Below are 20,383 nucleotides of genomic sequence, written 5' to 3'. Positions count from 1 at the left end.
AGCTGAGCAAGTAAGCAAGGGAGTTGGGACCCAGCCCAGGCTGCCTATGGCCACCACTTCTGGGGTGAGGGCAAGGTAAGCCCACCGCTGCTGGAGTTGTGCCCGGGCAGGGTCACGCCCCAGGCCTGGGGCAGCTCCATGGAGACCTCACTCAGATTGGGCATTCTGTTCCAGACCCCTCTAAGGAGAAACTCCCTCCCCAGGCTCCAAACCCCACAGCCCTCCACACCTTCACAGATTCCCCCTACCCACCCCCAACCATACAAAGTATCTGAATAATTTTGCATAATTTTGAGCTTTTCTGCATATAATTTGACTTGTTGGCTGTGCGATTAAAATAATGATTAATTACAACTCATTTTTTTAATTGCACAATAAATCAAGATTAATTTTTTTAAAGTTTGATAGCCCTAATATCAACCCCACAAAAGGCCATCCTACTCCCAAAGATATAACTGTTTAAGAGGTCTACAAAGAGATATACAAAGGAAATGGTAACTAAGCCAACTACTATTTCGTTTCACTTGTTAGTTCTTTCAGTATAATCATCTCTAATGGTTGTGAGTCTTCTTTCCTGCCATTAGTAATGATGTTCCCTCACTATGACAAATAATTTAGTTGTTTAAAATATGGGAGGGTCACATCCTAAATTAACAATGAGATAGTTAAAGATTTCCCTTACGTTTTATTTCTCTAAACCAGGGGTCAACAACATATAGCCCATGGACTAGATTCAGCCCAAAGAACCACTGGATCTGATCCATGTAGCCAGAAGGCTTCCTTTCTGTCCATACCTGTGTTGGGGCTGGGCAGAAGATGTAGTAAAATCAGGCAACTGGAAGCTGCACCCACATCACTGCTACTTCTCCTCACCCCCAGTTGTGTAGGCATACTTTCCAGCCAGTCAGGAACTGAGCTGGGGCTGAGCTGCTTCCAGCTGCACCCGCATTGCAACTGGGGACTGGAGAGAAGTGGCAGCAGAGGCAGGTGGTAGATTAGATTAAAAAAAGTAATTAGGCTAATTCATGGAGAGCAGCTCTCCTGATAGCAATTAAACTGAACAATCATCTTAGATGTGCCCTCTTACATTCTTAAAGCAATGATGGCTGATACCTGGGAGAATATGACAGGGGATGGATTATATTGGACAACCCCTATACATAAATTGTCCCTATATGGAATTTACTATTTGCCATGGTCAGAGACAGGGCACTGAGCTAGAGGGACCATTAGTCTGATCCAGTATCAAAAGAAAAATGTTGATCTGACTCAAGCCTCATCTTACAGGGACACAAACACAATTTCTACACATTTTCCTTGCCTTACCTTTTTCTTCATTATTAACATGCCAAACTCTTGCTGTCACCACCATATCATCTCCAGAGAAGCTGAGTACCATAATAAAAGCATCCATTGCATGCTACAAAAATATATTCTAAACAACTCCCAAGCCTTCACAAAATATAGGCAGACATTCCTCCTTCCATCACCCTAGCCTACATTCAAATCAGAATTACCAGCCTAAATATTCATTTGTGCCATGATTGCACTGTGGTTTCTAGTGTTTTACAAGGATGCTGTTTATTGGAGTGTGGGCTTGGGATTTTTGTTTTTGATGGGAAGGAGGCTGCTATACTATATAAACAACTTAAATCAACCATCCATAATAAACTGGGGAGGAAATGAAGCACTAGAATAGAACACCAGGCTGTGTAAACCAAAATAGACTTCAAGAAGAAATTACCTTAGACTAAGACAAAACTAACACTTCCCTATAGCATCCAAAACAATTTCTTCATATCTGGAAGAAAAGATGCTTGTAATTTTCAGTTCTCAGACAAACATTAATTCTATTGGAAAAGTGAACCCTTTTCCACTTCTAATAGCTTAATATATTAATGTACATTCATTACATCATTAAAATAAAACACGTTAAAAGGGAAAGCTGTTATCTTCTTTTCTTCTAAACATGTACCTACCTACTCTAAGATCCTCAAAATACTTGTCAAAGGCAAGGATATCTAGCCTTCGTCTTGCCCACAAAATATCTGGTATAAATTCAAAACAACTGGTAATTCTACTGAAGTTATTCTAGTGACAAAAATGAGAGCAGAGCTTAACCTTGGATATGTAGAGCCTAGGACCATAGAGTTTGTTAGTTAGGGGTTCTGTTGGGTATTTTGGACTCAACTTTTAAAGTTTTACAAAAACATCTTCAGCAACCTTGTGTGACAAGACATTAAATGAAGAAAGGTGATGCTTCTTGAAATGTATTGCAGAAGAGAATTTTAGAATACTTAACAGATGAATTAGAAAATATATATGTGGGGCATTCAAATTTGCTACTCCTAAAGGAGCAAGAGTAGATAGACTATACACTAACAGAACTATGTGTGTGGTATAAGTACAAATCATTTGAAATTCTACAGTGTGTGAAGAGTGACCACTTCCCCATCTCTAAAAATTCCATAATACTTTTATGAGGAGCCTTCCCCATCTACACAACTAGCCCTCATATTAGAAACCATTAATGAGAAAATTAAATGGAATGAGTTGAGAGAATTGTGTTGTCCTACTTAAAGATACATTCTCAGCTCACTCATCTTGTATTCTCAAAGGAAAGAGAACGCCAGGAAGCAATTATTCAATATGAAGTAGCTGTCCAACAGCTGGAAAATGATCTTACAGAAGAGACCATCTTTGCAAGGAATAGGCATTGGTGGCATAAAACATGGTTTGATGAAGACTGCTCTAAAGCTAAAGGCTCCTTAACAGAAGTCTTGGAAGAATATAAATCCAAAAATAATTGTGCCAGCTTATAACAGATCAATAAGATTAAAAGAAATTGTAAAACATTAATAGATAGAAGGGCAACACAGTACCAAATGAGGATGTGGGAGGAACTGGTTGCTTCAGGGCAAAATAAGGACTTCTTTTGGCAGATTACAGCCAAGGGAACCAAAAATTTCATTCAAAAATTTCCCTTTGTATCCAGATTGTGTACCTTTTTTCCTTAAAATTTACACTACCTTTTTACAGCATGTGTGTACACCCATGTTAATGAGTGTATCTGGGAATCACCTGCAGAGCCCAAGTAAGCCTTTCCTTAGGAATTTTTGCTTTTTAGTAGTATTGTCTGAGTGAATAGTTCAAACCAGTAATCTTACATTGTCATCCAAACCTAAACCTTGAAGTTGAAGTTGATATCTGAAAAGAAGCTATTCCAGGCAGATTTACAACTAACTATGAGGTAAAGTAGACTTGGGAATTCTTCCATCTCATGTAAGTTACAGACACCTGAATTAAGCAATGCGATATTATATGTATTATAGGGTAACTAATACATGTCAAATTTGGCTAATGACAAATTTAAGAAACTGCACAAATTAATTCTCTCTTCCACTGCACAAATATGAAACATATTTACAGATTTGACTTGTCAACTAGAAAAACCTGCAATTCTTTTTGAATTATTTTCTATGATTCAATTTACTTATTTTGAAAACACTGCAACCTGAAAGGACTACTCTTGTCCATAGCACTTGACAGCTGTGCACCTGTTTTGTTGAAACAGCTTTCTTGCTAAGTCTCTTTACAATTGTTAACTGTGGAGAGACCTTCATGTCAAAGGGAACAAAGAGGATGGTACAATACTTAAAACTGTTACAGAGCTTGACCCAAAGTCAACTGAACTCAGCGTATTGCTTTTCCTTACAGTAAAGATGGATTGAGCCTAAATGGTGCGCTTAATCTTTGAAGCACTCGGCAGGCGGTAGGGCCAATACTGTCAAGTTACAAATCATAAAGTTAAAAATAAGATTTCTTGTCTGCTAGAAACACTAATTAAAATGGAGTGTTATTTATGTTGTATTATGCTTACAACTCAAATGCTATATTGCAGGGAGATATTCAAATGCTAAATGTTTATATTTAAATTCATAGATAAACACTGCCTAGTTTTAACACAGGCTTGTGTAGCAGTAGTTATTTACAGCTATCACTAAATGCAATAAAATTATACAAAATATAATAATAGAAATATATAAATTTATGGGTAGTGGTAAAAGGATACAAACAAAATTACACAATCTACCAGTCTAAACAAAAACAAAACCTGGTACAAAATCATACACACGCACAGAAAAAAGGTAAAATAGCCCAACACTTAAAGTTTTTCACTAATGGAAAGATCCATTTTCCTCTTATTTTTTCAAAGGATGAACAAGACCACAAACAGTGATTAAGTCATATATCTCATTATTCTTGCAAGAACATATCCTGTCCATATACAGCCCGCCAATTGATCCTAACTGGCCTGCCAACTGCTGCCAAGAGTCTGACGGAAGGCTGTGCCCCGAGCCACTCCACTCTGCCGCAGCCAGGGCTGGGCTGTACAGTGCACAGCCTCCTCCACTCCCTCCCTTGCATCCACCCCCCACACCCAGCTTCCTCTTGGCACTGCAGTTGCGCAGTCCTGGCACCATGGCCACTGGCAGCCAGGCTATGCATGGGACACGGTTCAATGCAAGCACACAAAGTAGTGCCCCTGCCAGAGCCACACACCTGAAAGGGGTCTTCAAGAGGAGACTGGACAAGTACCTGGCTGGGGTCATCTGACCCCAGCGCTCTTTCCTGCCCAGAGCAGGGAGTTGGACTCGATGATCTACTGAGGTCCCTTCCAACCCTAACATCTATGAATCTATTAATTTAAGCCCATGCTGCTGCAGCTTCTCCCAGAGCCTCCACCCTACTTCCTGGGTGCATTGTGAAGACAGTTTCTAGCCAAAGAGGAGCTGCACATGGGGATGGCTGGGGGTGGTGGGGAGGTGATGAATGTTGCCAATTCCTCTCTTAGGTTATTTGATAGAGGGTACAAACTAGGGATGTAAATATTGTTTAAGAAAATATTCATTTAAGCGTCTCCAATTACATGGGGTCAAACAATTAACTGATAACACAGCAACTCGGAACACCTGCTGCTGAGAGCTGCTACCGGGGCCCTTGGAGTAGGGGAAGGGGAGAGTAGGCAAGCCCAACTAGACAACACAGCCCAGGTGAAGCCCTGCACTCAGAGGGATGGAGCACCTGTAAAGGACCAGCTAATTGCTTAATGAATGAGCCATTAAGCTGCTCCCTGTTTTCCTCTTAAGTTATGTGTACTAGTCATCCTCCTCCCTCCCCACTCCCTCTTACCTGCCTGCCCTGCAGCCTTCTCATCCCTGCTGGGGCACCTAGAGCAGGGGTGCGCTAAATGCATCCCGTCAGGCCATTCTATCCAGCCCGCAGGGCCCCCACAAAATTTAGAAAAGTAATATTTATCTGCCCCTGGCTGCTTGTCATGCGGCCCTCAATGGCTTGCCAAAACTCAGTAACCAGCCTTCCGCCTGAAATAATTGCCTGAACCTGACCTAGAGGCTGCCAGATTGCACCTGCCCCAAGCTAAAGGATAACCAGTAAGCTAACTGGTTATCACTGCACTTATCTATTAAACAATTAATTGTTTAATGTTTCACATCCCTAGTACAAATTCTAAATGTTTATGTAATAATTTAGAGTTCTTAATTGAGTTGAAGAATTCACATTAAGCAACTCTATTTCAGATCACATCTCTATCAAATTCTACAACAGGGAGACAAGTCACCTTAAAAGTAATTTGAAATCTTTTCAGTTTTTGAATGAACCATAGGGTCAGCACCCCACAGTTCTGCTCCATATAATAAAATAGACTGATACCTTAGATCTATAGACCTATATAGTGCCACTAGTATGGCCCTTCTGCCCATTGTATTGTAAAAGGACAGAATTCCACCAAAGGCTTGTTTTGCTTTAATGCCTGCCTTTTCCATGTGTCTATCCCAGCTCAAGAGATTTATTAAAACAATTCCAAATTCTAAAGAGAAACTAAAGCTTTCAATAGATGGTACACAATACAGAAACTAATGCTTTCAGAAACTGAAGCTTTCAATAGATAGTACATAGTACAGTAAACCACTGAAAGTCTATTTATATTATCTGCATACTCATGCCTACGTATCTCTGCTCATCTGTCTTTTCCCCCTTCCCTTGCTCTTATATTTGCCAATTACTACCCATTTTCAACTAGCAAATTAATATTAAAAAGATGGAAAAGGGTTAAGAAATTAGGTTACATTGAAAGTTGCTCACAGTTGCTATGGCTTCGGTCTGTTCCCTGTTATATTCTCTGTACTGTCCTAGCATCTGGTCAACATGCCTCAGGTTTCTGTTGGTATCCTTAAGAAAAAATATGAGAAAGGTTGGGGGAGAAGGTGAGGAAAAAAACAATGTTAAACCAGAAATCTTCTTTAAAAACAAATGAACGCATCACTATTAACTTTATCTTATTTTTAGGTACAAAAATAACAAGTCTGATTTCTGCAGAGTGTCTGAGTACCCACAACTCCTATAAAAGTCAGAGAGAGATAGGGGTACTCAATGCCTCTGAAAAATAATTTACAGCAGGGGGTGACCAAGACATGACCTGTAGAGCCATGTTACTGGTTCACATGGCCCCACAATGAGTCCACAAATTTGGCAGTGTGAAGAGTGCTGCCAGTGTTAATTACTGCCATGATTCTCAGAGCTGTGATTATCATTACTACCGCTCATCCTACTGCCAGATTTCCAGACCCACAGAGAGGCCCACAGGCTGTATCAAGAGCAGAGCGCCACGTTATCTAGCTGCAGGGCAGGCCACAAGGCTAGAAATTTGGCCGCAGCAGGAGTGGTGCTATTGTAGATTTGGGAGTGGCAGCAACTAACACTGATGCTGACAAATTCCAGCCCTGCAGAATGGAGGAGTTGAACAACATTGATTTACAGTAAATGTCTAGGTCCAAACAACCAAGTTTGAAGGTTTTGGCCATGCTGTATGAAAACCGTTCATCTAAGGATCTTAAGTTATTAATTTAGCCTAGCCATAAAGTAATCTCTTTGAGATAACAACTTCTCTCTATTTCACAGGTGGGTAAACTGAAAAAAAAATTAGTTGCAAATTCATCAAACAAGAAGGGAAGACCTTGGAGCAATAGGTAAAAAATCCCAAATACTTGAAATGTTTGAGAATTGGTATATAAACCTCTCTCAAAGGTTACATAAACTTTTAGAAAAAAAGGAAGTGAGATTTTGTGATTATGGTATAAGGCTATAGACAATAGCCTATAACCAGATATAAGGCTATAGACAATTTTCCCCATGTGGGAAGCATAAACAATATACGTCATAATACACCAAGTAGCCCAGCTAGGATTAATTACCTAGTTGGTCAAGCCTACCCAATGCTCTAGCTGGCTGCACTACCCCAGTTAATGAATCAGCTGGCCACTGTTACAGGCACTTGATCAGCTGCTATGGATAGCAGTCTCCCCATTTAAGTTCACCAGTGGCAACTGCTGGCTGGGAGGCCAGCCAACAGTTCTGCCAGGTCTACTGTGGCAAGCCTCCCTGGATCCTGTAGTCTTTGGTTTCTTCGTCAATGACTTCGGACCCTGCTTGACTCTGCTTCTGGACTCTGGCTTTTGGAAATTCCCTTCAGCTTTGGTAACTCAGTCCCTGACTCAGCTTGCAACTCGGACTCTGCTCCTAGAATTCCCTTTTGGTTTAGGTACCTTGGACTCCATCTCCTGTCTATGGCCATTCCCTGGTGGCCCAACTGCTAGGCAAGACCACCTACATCCTTATCCTTACAATATCTGTTTCCTCATGTGAAATGACAATCTTAGACTCTAAATTAATATTTGCAAAGTTTTCTGCTTTGTTACAGAAAACACTACAAGAAAAGGTTAGGTTAAAAGCAAGCTGGATCACATCATAACATAGACAACTGGTGCCTCCTGAGTCAGGGAGGGCACTTGCCCCACCAGTGGCCAATCAGTGACCAGGGGGTGGGAAGGGTCCCCCCATGGCTGATCACACCGACCGGGGGTGCCCCCCTTGTCTGGTCACACATGCCGACCGAGAAGCAGCATTCCCTCCAAGCTAGCTCTAAGAGGGAACACTGCCCAGAAGTGCCAGAGGCATGCCTGGAAGGGCCAGGGACGTGCCCAGAAGGGCCAGCAGCACTTCTCTTGGCACCCCCACTCCCCAGCCAGCGCTCTCAGGGGGAGGCACCAGTGCTCTCGCCTGCCCCCCCTGCCCACTCCCTAAGCAGGGAACACGGCTGTGAGGGGGTGTACCAGCACCCCCTACGCATCGCCACTTCATCATAAGCCTATAAGGGGGGATTATGATTAGGAGGAAAGATGAAAAATGAGGGTGTTCACTCAAGTATCAGAACTGTAATGACAAAAACCCAAAATCAAGCCCCTGGTTAAAATTGGAATTTGAGACTTGCATTGTAAGCCTGTAATACTATAGTGTTCTATTTTTATTTTATTTTAGTTATTCCCATACAAATCTGCCCTACTTGCAAGTTAAAAGAAAGAAAACAATCTTCCTAAGTTATACCTCAGGAGATACAATTTGGATTCTCTTCTTTACAGGCGTTACCAGTAATAGTTGAGGGCCTGATTTGGCTTGGGGTATCTATTACCAAGGCAACAATCCCAGGCTCAGCTTTTGAGCAAAACAGTGGCAAAAACAACTACTGCCCAACAGTAGCTAATAACGCTACCACCTTGGGCACAACAGCAGCTGGCACTACCCAGTACGCTGAGGCTACTCTGGGCATGGTGCTGGCTCACTACATCTCTGGGGATCTTTGTGGGCTAGTACGCAGGGTCAGGGCCAGTCTGCAGCCAGATGTGGTGCACGAAGTCAATTCATGGGGTGCTCAAGGGCCGAATCAGCATGTAGGATTAATCCACAAGCACAATCAGACTGCAAACCAACCCCACACACCAGCCCAATCCACTTGCAAACTGGTCCTGTGTGACTTATCCAGCTCATGTGGCTAGACTGGTTGGGTACCACTGATGTGGGGTATCCTTGCTCAGATCAACCTTGTAACCTACAGAAATTCTCAAAGATAACCACCCTAAGCTAAGAACAATTATTAGTTTATAATGCCACACAATTTAAAATGTTAAGATCATTTTAAAAATAATTTAAATAAAGATCATTTAATAAAGACCATTTTAAAATCTTTTCAATAGAGAATGTTAGGGCACTTTATTTGGGCAAGCACAATAATCAATTTTCAAAGCACTTAGCCACTTTCTAAAAACCTGTAAAGTGCTTGCTAAAGTATGAATCTTCTCAGTAACTTCTTCGGTGCCATGGTTTCGAGCTCTGATGTGTGTCGCCCTTAGCGGGCCCCGGCTTCCAACTCGATGCCGACGAAAGCTATCTGAATCGCTGGATGATTCTGCCATCGACGTCTTGAAATCCTGACAAGAAAATAAGGACAGGCCTTCAAAATTCAGAATGCTACCACTGAGAGTTATTGTCTTATTTTTTTCTTATTTATAACCACTCAAATATATATTTTTGCAAAGGCAGATATTAAGCACTCTAATGAAATGGGGCATTTTGGCTGCAGTATTAAATGGGAAGAAAAGAATAAAATCCAATTATTATTACTACTACTTGCTGATGATCCTGGGAGTATCAAACAACTGAAGTAAATTACAAAATAGGAACTGAGAATAAAAAGCAATGGAGTTCTGTTTATGGAAAAATTTACTCATTTTTCTACTAAAGAAGGAAACATAATATCTTTAAAGAAACAACTTGATCCTCATTTTGAATTAGAAAGTTTGCCTATATTTTCTCTCTTTTTAGATACAAAATTTCTTTTCTTTTAAAATGATAGAAAAATATTGCAGAAAAATCAAGGAGCTGTGTTTTTTTCCCAAATTCATTTGCTCCAGATTAAAGTCATAATCCCACTTCTAAAAGCATAGTTATCAGCACATCAACCAGTGGTAACACTATGGAAAAGGGATATGAAGTTCAGGTGAGACAGGCAGACAAACGCTTAAGAAATACTGTTAATGGAGCCAACTTTTAGTTTAAGAAGAGGCAGCAACAAGAAATAAAGAAACTGGAATTACTCAGACAAAACTGCCTTTAAATAGATTCTTTTGAAAGCATGCATGAGGCACAAACATGTATTTAGCAATTACTGTTTAAGAGATGCATTTATTTCTACTAATTAAGCAGGTTCCTAGGATTCAGATTATCTATGTCCGTTTCCAGGCATCACAACCTTTCTGTGCCTGCTTTCCACTTTACAAGCAAGATGTTTTAAATTTTAATTACTGCTGGGAAAAATAGTTTAATGTGTTTTTTTCAGGATTTCAAAAATATTTTACCAAATTTACTGAATGTACTCTCAGATACACACATCTCCTCATATCTAGTAATCACCACAGATTTCTAATCTTCTTGCTAAAATTTCACTGTTGGGCATCCACATTTTAAAACGGATTATACTCAAACTATAGGATTTCCTGCTTTGCCTCTGCCTTGATGACCTCTTTGTCCAGATTTTCAATAAGCATCTCATCCCAACCCCTCCACTCCCACTTCCATGTTTCCTTGTATGTATATAGCATCTTTACTATCCTGGCCTACTACGCTAACATTTTATATTGTAAAGAAAAGTTTAGTAGTGTAGTGGGCTAAGGTAGTAAAGGTTTTTAATTAAATAGATTCAGAAATTGAAAATAAAGCCATGAGACAACATGACATTTGTTGCCATCACACTGTTTGCTCTGCTTGCAAGTCACATCCCTTCACATAGCCTGCGTCTGCCTTATCCATTTAGCTTTAATACTCTTCAAGCACAGAACATTTACATCTTTGTTCCCATTGTGTTGGGCACTGTAAAAACAAATCCTGAGTGGGCCCTTTCTTGCTTTTATTAGAAGAGTACCTAAAACCAAAACCTAAATCCCTCCATCATGTGTTCACCTAGTAATTCATATGAATACAGAAAAGAGGTGTGAATTAATTATGTAAATGCTTGTGTGGATATTCACAATTCCTTTTATTGAGCTATCAAAATATGTATTGGCTTAAAATAAATAACTATATACTGTAATGCTGCTTGCTGTTCTCCATTTCATCTTCCACTACTGTTTGTCATATCTTAAATTTAGATTATGTTCTTTCAAACAGGAAATGTGTCTTTCCACAACTTCCGTGCAAAATCTAGCAGTTCTGTGGACTATAAAAAAGTTGCTAGGTTGTTGTACTGTGTAATTCTTAGTAGTTGTAAATCTACCTTTTGAACTGAGAACGAAACTAAAGTATTATAAGGTTTGAAATAATAGCCATGATTATAGATGCACTAATAAAAATATCTTAATTTTTCAAAGCCTCTCTTCACAGAAGAGTACCTTTTTCTCCATTTAATTTCACGGTAAGTTTTGCAGACAAACTGCTTTAATTTTAAACCAGTAATGATATTTTACATTTGTACAAAAGCTTCGTAACAAGGATGGTGTTTTCTTTTATTAATGAAGTAATGAATCACTATTCCTATTTCACATGTACAAAAACTGAGACAAAAGCAAAACTAGATAAAGCGCAAACCTGGTGCAAGATCAGGGGTTTAACACAGATCTCTTGACTCAGTTTGCTAAGAATTAAACAGTGCTTCCAAAATGCACATATGCTTTCTGAAAGAGATGTCTCTATAGCGTTCTCTCCATAGTTATTTAGTTAAATTAAAATGAGTATGTATTATGTTGTTTTATTAGCAGGTACAGTTCAAAACTTGAGAACTCTTAAGTACAAACCTGAACTATCAATTCAAACACATCTTACAAGGCCTACGCGATGTATCAGTTGTCCAGAACATCAGCTTCCATTAAAAAAAAAGATGCAAGTTTAAATCCCTCTAGGTCAGCGGTTCCCAAACTCTGACAGGTTGAGTACCATCAATTTAAAACGATACAACCTTAAGTACCACCAGCAAATTTGTCATATAAAGTGATTATAATAAATCTGTTAATGCATACCACAGGTTGCATACTGACAGGTTGCCTGCGTATCACTGGTGGTACCTGTGCCACAGATTGGTAACCCTGCTCTAGGTTCGAAATAAAACACTCCTATCATCAGCAGCAGTCCCTTGCAGTCGAGGATGATCGTCTTCCATGACCATCTTTTCTGTGGGTCCAAAGATGGCTGACGAGACCAATCCAGTATTGACGGGCCGTGCTGCAACTCAGGCACATAGAAGGCTCTGGGTTTTTGGCCCAGTCTGCAATGCAGTTTCTGCAACTCCCATTTTTCCATCTCATGTTGTGGTCGTAAGGTTTCAAAGTACTGTGATCCTTGCAGCAGACTCTTCCTCCATGTGAGGCAGTCCTGGGTGATCGTCTCCCAAAAGTCAATATCAATGTTGCATTTTTTCAAGTTGGGCTTAAGGATGTCCTCAAAGTGCTTTCTCTGCACTCCTCTAGGGCAGATGCCTTGACTGAGCTGGGAAAAAAAAAAGACTTGCTTTGGGAGTCTGGAGTCAAACATCTGGATGATGTGGCTGGCCCAGTGAAGCTGATGTTGGATGATCATCATCTTGATGTTCGTGTTGTTTGCTTGTGAGAGGACACTAATGTTGGTGTGTCTGTCTATCTGCTGGGTTCAAAGAATCTTCCACAGGCAGTGTCTATGGTACTTTTCCAGTGACTTGTGGACAATGTCTAGGAGATGCCATATCTCAGCTCCACGTAGTAACGTGGGGATCGCGACTGCTTGATAAACCATGAGCATGGTTTCAGATCTGATGTTATCTTCAAACACCTGTTTCCTCAGGCATCTGAAGGCTGCACTAGCACTCTTAAGGCAACGTTAGATTTCTTCATTAATGTCAACCTTTTGTGAGAGGTGGCTTCCAAGGCATGGGAGATACTCAATGTTCTCCAGAGTCTCACCATGAATCTGAGTTTTTGAAGCTGGGAACTACTCATTAAGAGCTTGTTGATGGAGGACCTTTGTTTTCTGAGTGTTAAGCATCACTCTCATTTTTTGTATGCCTTGGTAAAGATGCCAGCAACTGCCTGAAGGTCTGCTTCCAAGTGAGCACACACTACAGCCTCACCAGCATACTGGAGCTCGATGATCAAGGTTAGGGTGGTTTTGGCTTGAAGTGCGCTGAGATGTAAAGTCAGTTCCTAATATAAAGTGAACGTAAACCTACATAATTGTCTACCTGCATCTATAGGTAGCAGTAGACATTTGCAGATGTCTAACGATTGTGAGCTGTCCTGCTCATTGGAACATGAACTTAATGTCTAACAATGGCTCTTCACAGTCAATATTAACTATCCCACAGACGGTCATTATAACAAGAGTGGGAAAAGGGGAGGATGATGACAGAAATTAAGTGGAAATGGAAATTGAGAGCTCTTGCAGAAAAAAAACCAGGAAGCAGAAATAGACAGAAAGCAGCAGGGGAAAAGACAAAAGTAAAAATAACCTGAAAGGAAGCAGATTCTTCAATTAACCATGCTGAATATGAAAATAAGGAAATCAGTCCCTTCGTTACTATAGAGTACTCCACCTAAGTGCATATTTCAATCCTGAAGCTATGCTATGCATTTAGAGTACACACTTACGCAAACAACGTAAGTATACGTAAAACCATCAGTGTTGCCACATTAGGAGCCCCACAACTGATTAGCATTTTCAAGGCATCCAATAGTCAGTTTAGGCCCCCCTATTAGAAATCTTAAAAACAATGAGAAAAGTCTTGAGAATAAATGGAGTTAGTCTGTTTCAATGTTCCTAACTTCAGCAGTTTGACAGCTGCTTCTCCTTTACTGTATCTTTTTTAGCTGTGTCAAAAAGAAGTGGAAAAGTAGTTACAATTAGTAACTGTAACACAGTTACTGTACAGTTGACCAGAATAAAATTAAGTTAGGAAGTGGACAGTGAAGCTTAAAGATGCTGTGCAGAGGGTCCTACTTAAAGCACAGTTTTGAATTTTTGCAGAAAGTGCAAAAAACATCAATCTCCACGATTGTTGCGAAGTTTCCCAGGCTGCAATTTCCCAGGAAATAGACCTTAAAGAGAGCCTTGCAGCCCACCCGGGAGCGGAAGGCGCCAGCACTAAGGGTGGCAGCAGCTGAAGAGAACCGAACTGCCCCTGCGCCAGAGCCGACACAGAAGGAAGCCGAGTCAATGGTCAGAACTGAAGGAGGAAGTTTTGGGTCTGGGTGTCTCGTTTGTGAGGCCTCTTCTCGAAGAAGCTCACACACCATGTGGACACACCCATTTCCCCAAAGCGCACCCCCTGCCACTGCATATGCACACCCACTCCCATAGACACACACCTGCACGACACCCCCCCTATCCCTACACACACACCCTGCCCTGCCCTACCCCTACCACCACCCCCACACATAACACACACAACTACTCGCACACCTGCACAGGGCACCCCCGGCCCCGCACACACTCCTGCTTCCATCCCTGCAACCAAGCCCTACCTCGACACACGCCCCAGCCCCACGCGCGCGCACCCACACCTCCGCCCCCAGTCACTCGTATCTCACACCCCTTGCGCACAACTGCACGCGCAACGCCCACGCCCACACCTAAAGCCCCCGGGGGGGGGCGCTAAAGGATGACGTCAGCCGGAGGGGAGAGGGAGAACCCGATGCTGCGTTGCAAGGAAAGGAGCCGCCTCGTCCTCACCTCGGCGCGGCGAACCCAGCCCGCGACTTCGACCGACCAACCGCCCGCCACGCCGCACCGCGCCACGCCGCGCCCCGCCCCGCCGCTATGCCAACTTGAACTAGCCGCCCTGCCAAAGGCAGAGCGCGGCGTCCCTGGCGCCAGGCTGCGCGCCGCTCGGCCCCATGGGACGTGTAGTCCGCCAGCCCCGAGAGCACCCGACGACAGGAGCCCGCGGACTACACCTCCCAAGAGGCCTTGCGCCGCCCGTGACGACCGGCCTATGACGCGCCCGAAGCCCCGCAAGGCGGAAGCTCCCCCTCTAGGCCACGCCCCTCCTTAAAGGGCCAGGCAGGCTGGAGTGAAGTGCGCGTGCCCTGCTCTTCCTCGTGCCCCGCTGCGGGAGCGGGGCGGCTGCCGTGCTCAGTGCGTCCGGGGTGGGGCAAAAGGAGAGCTTAGGCCATGTGCACGGCGCAGCTGGTCCCGCTTGTCCCTGAGCCTGGCTATGCGTCCATAAGAGCTGAAAAGCCTATCCCGGGGGTCTCCGATGCGATTGCTCCTGCACTTAGGTGCACTTGTTAATCAATGAACCGGTTTTGGTTTGGGTTTTTTTTGCAGACCCCGCATGACTCAAACCACGCGAGGAACGGAGCAGCTTTTTCTCCCGGGACTGTGGAGATGCGGGAGCCCTTGTCGGACAACAAGGATCTGTTAAGGTTCCAAATTCACACTTTGCCTCTGAACAGCTGTGGCTCATTACTCATTGTAACTAATTGCCTTGTGGACCACCTTTGAATGGGACTAGAAACAGGACTGATCCCACAAGGGCCCTGCTGCACCTCACATAAAGCTGGATAGAAACCAGCTATAAAGTTATTGCACATTTTCAAGCTCCAATTTTGGAGCTGGTTGGCTCTTTTTTATAGTCAGCTCAGCTAGACGTTTTTACAGCATGATAATGACTTGTATGTGTGGCCAGGCTAAACGTACTGTGTGATTTACCAGTTAATTGTAATAGATGTAACCCATGGCAGGCGCCTTACTACACACGCAAGCCTATTGTTCATGCTCAGCCCCAAACCTGCCTGGCTGCCGGCTTCTTATGTGCTAGGGCCTGGGAAGTATCCAAATTAACACCTTGCCCAGGGACAATCAAGATGTTTTCAAGTTAATTGCTATTCAAGCTACCTGTTCAAGGGATGGTCACAACCTGTTTTGATTAATCAAAACCTAAAACAATCAGCTGCAGATTCCATAATTATGGTGCATTAAGTTTAGTATCTGAAGTTACAGGTACTAACTTAAGTTACAGGTTACCATAGTTACAGGTACCATAATTGGCACTAGTGTACAGTAGTGCAAGCACACTTTTTTGTGACCCCAACATGCAGTAGACTAATTCTACTGCACATTAGCAGGGTTTTTGCAAGCTCTGCTAATGTGCACTAGAATTAGTCTAATGTGCGTTTGTCTTGTGTAGATGCACCCAAGGACTAAAAAGAGTTCCAAGCAGTAAAGGTGGGAAGTTATAAAAGATTATTGGTACAGAAATTGTTTGTTTCAGTTTAAATGTTTGGACTGAATTTTGTTGGGGAACTGTGTTTTCATTGTGATCCTATGGTTTACAAAGCTAGTCGCTTTGGATTTTGATTTGAACACAACCTTTAATTGTGCTGCAAGCCATAAGCACAAGTACCCTCCCCCAATTAAATTAAAAGAGCCCAATATGTTCCATATTATATTTTATTCCCAGAAACCCCCTCCCCACACTCCAAGCAGGCAGACAGCACCATGGGAGCAGCACCAAGGGATTTCATGGGGGAAAAGAATCTTCCCTCCTCTGTGTTTAGAAGAATGTTTCCTGATCCCCTCCCCCAGCACTCCCACCCAGTGTGGGAGAGGGGGAAGAAAGAGTTCTAGAGCCACTCCTGCCCCAATACAGGGCTTCAAAGACTCATATTGCAAAAAGAGACTCAAAGGTTAAAAAAAAACACCACATCACCTCACACTTGCACTAAAGGTTTTGGTGACAAAGCCAAGATCAGGGGTTGTTCTTTGCATGATAAACTGCATTCCAAATAAGTGAAACACTTGTTCCTGTTGGTTTTCATGTTTGCTTTCTCTCCTCTCCCCAACAAAGATTACTTCCTGCAGTGGCTGATTTATCTTTTTGTCACTTGTCTCTAGCGGGTTATGGAATAGAGAAAATCCCACACAATTTACTGATTCGTTTTGATGCACTGGCTGGGGAAGTTGTTAGCTGATTGCACGATTTCACAATGATTACACACTTAATTCATACAACACAATTTTATTTTAAAATTCTTTGCTACGTATATAACACTGCTTAGCTTTAAGAAACACCACAAACATTAAAAACACAATAATTACATATATCAGAAACAATGCTCCGAATGCACTTCCTTCCCAAACAATGCTATAAGAATTAGTGTTACAAAAACAACTACAATTACAACTAAAAGTTAAATTTGAATCAATACTATTATTTTTCATAATATACTTACAATCCTAGAATTCCGAGAAGCCAAATACCAAAATATGGTTTCATTCCTCAGTAGTACGATTTAATGGGTTGGCCTCAGTAGTACGGTTCAATGGGCTGGCCTCAGCAGTGATAGGACTAAGTCCCCTTCCTTCAGTCCCTTTCAGGTGCTCTGCAGCTTCAGCGTGAACTAAGAGATTCGTGTTCACGGAGAGGTTGGGTCAGGTGATCAGTCTGATCCGGGCTACACTTGCGATTCTTCCTTCGTTGTTCTGCAAGTGAAGTCACCTCCAAATTGGGCCAGTAAATTACAGTTTTTATTGAGTGAGCTGCCGTCAGTGGGCTCCTCCTACTCAACTTGTCATTACTCCCAAATTTGGGCTCGGATCTTACTCAACAGATTCTTTTGAAATTACCTTTGTTGAGCATTTTAAATTACTCTTGGGGAGACTTTCATATCACTGTAAATACCCTTTTCTTACCAATTTGGTTAAAAGGCCCTAGGCTTTGATGTCTCGGAATTCAGGATATTTGCTCTCTTTGTAAAAGACTTCTAAAGATAAAATTTAAATTAAGACTTTAACCGAAGTTAGGACATTTTGCACGTAGCCCCAAAAACAATGACTTAGATAAGGAGATAAATCCTATCTTCTTCCTGAAACTGGCTAATGGGCAACCTTTACAAACATTCAAACTATTTCATTCAATATGACATCACTGTTCAAGCAACTCTTTTCCCCAAAGACTTCTCCAGGCCACACACGGGTTCTTCTCTCAGGTTTACTGATGCTCCTCAAATCCAAAACTTAGCCTCGCTTTCTCTTAGGATACAACACTTCCTTTATAAAGGATATCAGCATAGCTGCTTTGACACATCTATCTGCTCATCCTGGGCAACAGTTCTCCAAATCTGTCTGGTGCTTGGAGGAAGTATCAGGAGAAAGAGTTTGGTAACAGCACCAAGCAGACAGTCTGTATATACCTAACTGGAATGTTAGCTGAAGCATATCTAAATAGCTCCCTTTATTAAGAGTTTGATGCATTGTAGAATTATGTAGTTCTCATGTTACACAAAACTGTGAGAGTGGTTGCTCACAGCAAAATACAGAGCTGGATTAAAAGAAAAAAAGTTGGATGGTGAGGGGAGGTGGAGGGTTGGGAAAGAAGAAGGGTTTGGGGGAGACGCTGTTTCCCCTAGCCCCTGCTGGCATAACAAGGAATAATGGGCACAAGTTGATGGAGAGGAGGTACAGATTGGACATCCGAAAAAACTACTTCACAGTTAGGGCGGCTAGGAGCTGGAACCAACTTCCAAGGGAGGTGGTGCTGGCCCCTACCCTGGGGATCTTTAAGAAGAGGCTGGATACTTACCTGGCTGGACTCATTTGAGTCCCGTTTTTGTTTTTAGGGTGAGTGGTTTTTTGTTTTGTTTTTTTTTTGTTTGTGTTTTTGGGTTGTTCTCCCGCCCTGGCGGGGGGTCGGGCTAGAAGATCTATTAGGTCCCTTCCGACCCTGAAACTATGAAACTATGAAAGTAATGCCTATAGCACTGAAACAGATTATTAAAAAAAAATAAAATTAAGAATTGAGTACTGTTGCCCCAAACTGAATGAAACTCGAGAGAGAGATTGCTCTTTACTCCAAACCAGCAAACAGAGATGGAATAGACACTTGGGTTAGAGAGCTAAAGCACTCCAGCTTTCACGCATAATTTGGAGATTCATCAGTTGAAAACGGGTTTTGGGTTTTTTTGAGAGAGAAAAAATAAAGTTTACAGAAAAGATTATTTCAGAGAACCAAATGAGATATTCTTAGAGAAACACCTCTAAATAGCAGGGGCAGCAGAATGCATGGAGGGAAAGAATCCAGGCAGTGGATCACAGCTCTGCCCCAGCTCCACACCATGCTGTCACCACCGCAAGATCCTGCCCCAGAGCAGCTCCCCACCCAGCTGCCCACCCTGCCAGTGCTGTTGTTGCCAGTCTCAATGGAAACCCTGGCCACACCCTGTCACCCTCTCCTGGGATCTTCATGGAAACCAGCCACAGCAACATGTGCAGGGGCTGCTGGGAAATGGAGCCCACTGAGCATCCAATCTGGCCAATATGCTCCCTGTTACACTCTCTGCAAAGGTTACATTGCCACAACTCTTGCAATTTTTGTGTTTTATGCCCCATCTGAATGCACCAGTATTCCAAGTGCAGACTGCTGCTAACCATCCCTCACCAAAGGAGGCCATGGCCACATTTCCGTCAAGCTATGGACATTCCATAACAATATATAACAGCATAGTTATTGCCTATTGCTAGCAGAGGTGGTAAGTGCCTCCTGCACTGGAGGGTGGATTCATGCCCTCCGAGTATCCATCCATAGCCCATCTTGATTCCTTTCTTTGTTAATCTCCCCCAGCTCCTCCCAGTGTCTCTAACCATGTTCACAAGTCTGTTTCAGCTACTGCATTTGAATACATTTTATTTACTACAACTCATTCCCTATTTTAGATTAGATTGCTCCCTATTTAATTACTACAGCTCATTAGTCAGTGACACAGGACACTTAACTGAGATGTTTTAGTCTGGTAAATCCTGGTTTGCGCAGGGAGTTGGACTAGGTGACCTCTTGATGTCCCCTCCAGTCCTACTTGCGTATGATTCTGTCATTCAGAGCCACTCTCAAAACAAAATACATTACTAATGGCTCATTCTTGGCCTCTTGAAAGCTATCTAGAAATTTCTGATGACTTTATGAGTCCCTAAAACTTAGTTCCCTGTGTAGTCCCATCGACTACACAATCAAACAGCTTAGGTCTGCTGGGCAGGCCTTCAATACCTTCCAAACTGCACACTTAAACTGAATTCCAAACTGAATCTCCCATCTCCTGGCATCAGAGCAAAATTCTGTTGTTGTGCTTCTCTTCACAGGCAGGTGTCATTAATTCTTGTTGGTCCATCTATCATCATCCATCTTCCTTTCTGCTGCCCCTCCTCCAACAGAGAGGGCAGAATTATCATCTTCACTGCCACAGCTGCTGTCTCCTCTGCCACTGCTGCAGTTCCCACTACCACGGATTTAGGTTCAGCCTTTACCTGCCATCTGCCAGAAGGCACAACTTGCAGGGGCCCCCACTCTCCAAGAAGTCCATTGTGAGCCAACAGGCATTTGTCCTGTTGAGCAGTTGAAAAAGCTGCTGCTCATAAGAAGCTGTAAGTACCTGGAATTATTTTGGCCACTGACAGCAGGCCGATTTTAGCCCAGGGGTGGCACAGGCAACTGGTGTGACACATGACAGATCAAGGA

At 42.5% G+C, this 20,383-nt stretch overlaps 1 protein-coding gene across 1 annotated transcript in view; it reads right to left on the bottom strand.

Annotated features, from left to right (window-relative positions):
• Positions 1-14,753, bottom strand: part of CEP128 (centrosomal protein 128) — a 184,293-nt gene extending 169,540 nt beyond the window's left edge. Inside the window, exons 1-3 of the mRNA XM_025196583.1 lie at positions 14,605-14,753; positions 9,183-9,344; positions 6,166-6,252 (exon numbers count right to left, since the gene is read on the bottom strand). Of these exons, the coding sequence (XP_025052368.1) occupies positions 6,166-6,252; positions 9,183-9,329 (234 nt within the window). The 5' untranslated portion in view covers positions 9,330-9,344; positions 14,605-14,753. The remainder of the gene's footprint in view (positions 1-6,165; positions 6,253-9,182; positions 9,345-14,604) is intronic.
• Between the last annotated feature and the right edge of the window lie 5,630 nt (positions 14,754-20,383).

The sequence above is a fragment of the Alligator sinensis genome, unplaced genomic scaffold, assembly GCF_000455745.1.
Source record: "Alligator sinensis unplaced genomic scaffold, ASM45574v1 scaffold289_1, whole genome shotgun sequence".
Taxonomy (NCBI): domain Eukaryota; kingdom Metazoa; phylum Chordata; order Crocodylia; family Alligatoridae; genus Alligator; species Alligator sinensis.
This window is presented reverse-complemented; position numbering and strand designations above follow the sequence as displayed.